At 50.7% G+C, this 822-nt stretch overlaps 1 protein-coding gene across 1 annotated transcript in view; it reads right to left on the bottom strand.

Moving 5' to 3' along the window:
• Window positions 1–254: 254 nt before the first annotated feature.
• T265_11124 (hypothetical protein) overlaps window positions 255–822 on the bottom strand; it is a gene marked incomplete at both ends in the record, with an annotated part of 22,957 nt that continues 22,389 nt past the window's right edge. Inside the window, one exon of the mRNA XM_009177694.1 lies at window positions 255–523. Within this exon, the coding sequence (XP_009175958.1) occupies window positions 255–523 (269 nt within the window). The remainder of the gene's footprint in view (window positions 524–822) is intronic.

The following is an 822-nucleotide window of genomic DNA, read 5'->3' as shown; positions in this document are numbered from 1 at the left end:
GCAAACCTCTAATCTGCATCTTAGCTAAAAAACTGGACACCCATCTCCTCCCGAAAGAGGCTTCTTGAACTTTACTGGAGATTTCTTGACTCCACTCATTCGTCGGTCAAATCCAAGCAAATGTTACAAAGTGGCCCCACGAATTCCGCAACAGATATCCCTTTTTCAATTGACGTAAAGCGAAATTTCACGAACAACACATACTATTCGCGTGCCTCCCCATCAGTAGTATCAGCGTTACACACCTCCATCCCTTAAAGCTCGTTCGCAGGCCTTCGATTTTCATTTACCTCCGCCAGGTCGGCTTCGCCTGCGGGTCCACTCGGCCGCTCTTCAGGTATATCATGCCACTTGCGAAGCTGCGTCCCATTCACCACTTTCGATCGCCGACCATCTTGAATGGTATGGACGTTCCCACGGCAGTCGGTGACCACAAACGGCCCTTGCCATCGACTGCCCAGCTTCCGCGACCCAAATCCACTCCTTCCAGGATTCTGATGATCCTTCCACTTGACCTTCGTGCCTATAGGGAAATTTCGGACCTTTCTACTTACCGTTTTCTGCCTAGTCCTTTCTGAACGGCGGTCAAATTTTCTCGAGCTCTTTCCTTCTTCCTCTAGCTCCTCCGGAGACAAGCGTGTTGCCGGCCACAACCCAATTTTCTGATCAACCGGAAGGCGCGGATGTCAAACGTACATTAGCATAAACGGGGTCTTGCCTGTGGTTGACTGCGTGGAAGCACGATGAGCTAACAACACCATCGGCAAGTTCATTCCCCAGTCACCTCCTTTGGTCGCAAGCCACTCCTTGATCGTTCGGTTA

Source organism: Opisthorchis viverrini (genome assembly GCF_000715545.1).
Source record: "Opisthorchis viverrini unplaced genomic scaffold opera_v5_447, whole genome shotgun sequence".
Classification (NCBI taxonomy): Eukaryota; Metazoa; Platyhelminthes; class Trematoda; order Opisthorchiida; family Opisthorchiidae; genus Opisthorchis; species Opisthorchis viverrini.
The sequence above is the reverse complement of the archived record's forward strand: the minus strand, read 5'-3'. Positions and strand labels throughout refer to the sequence as shown.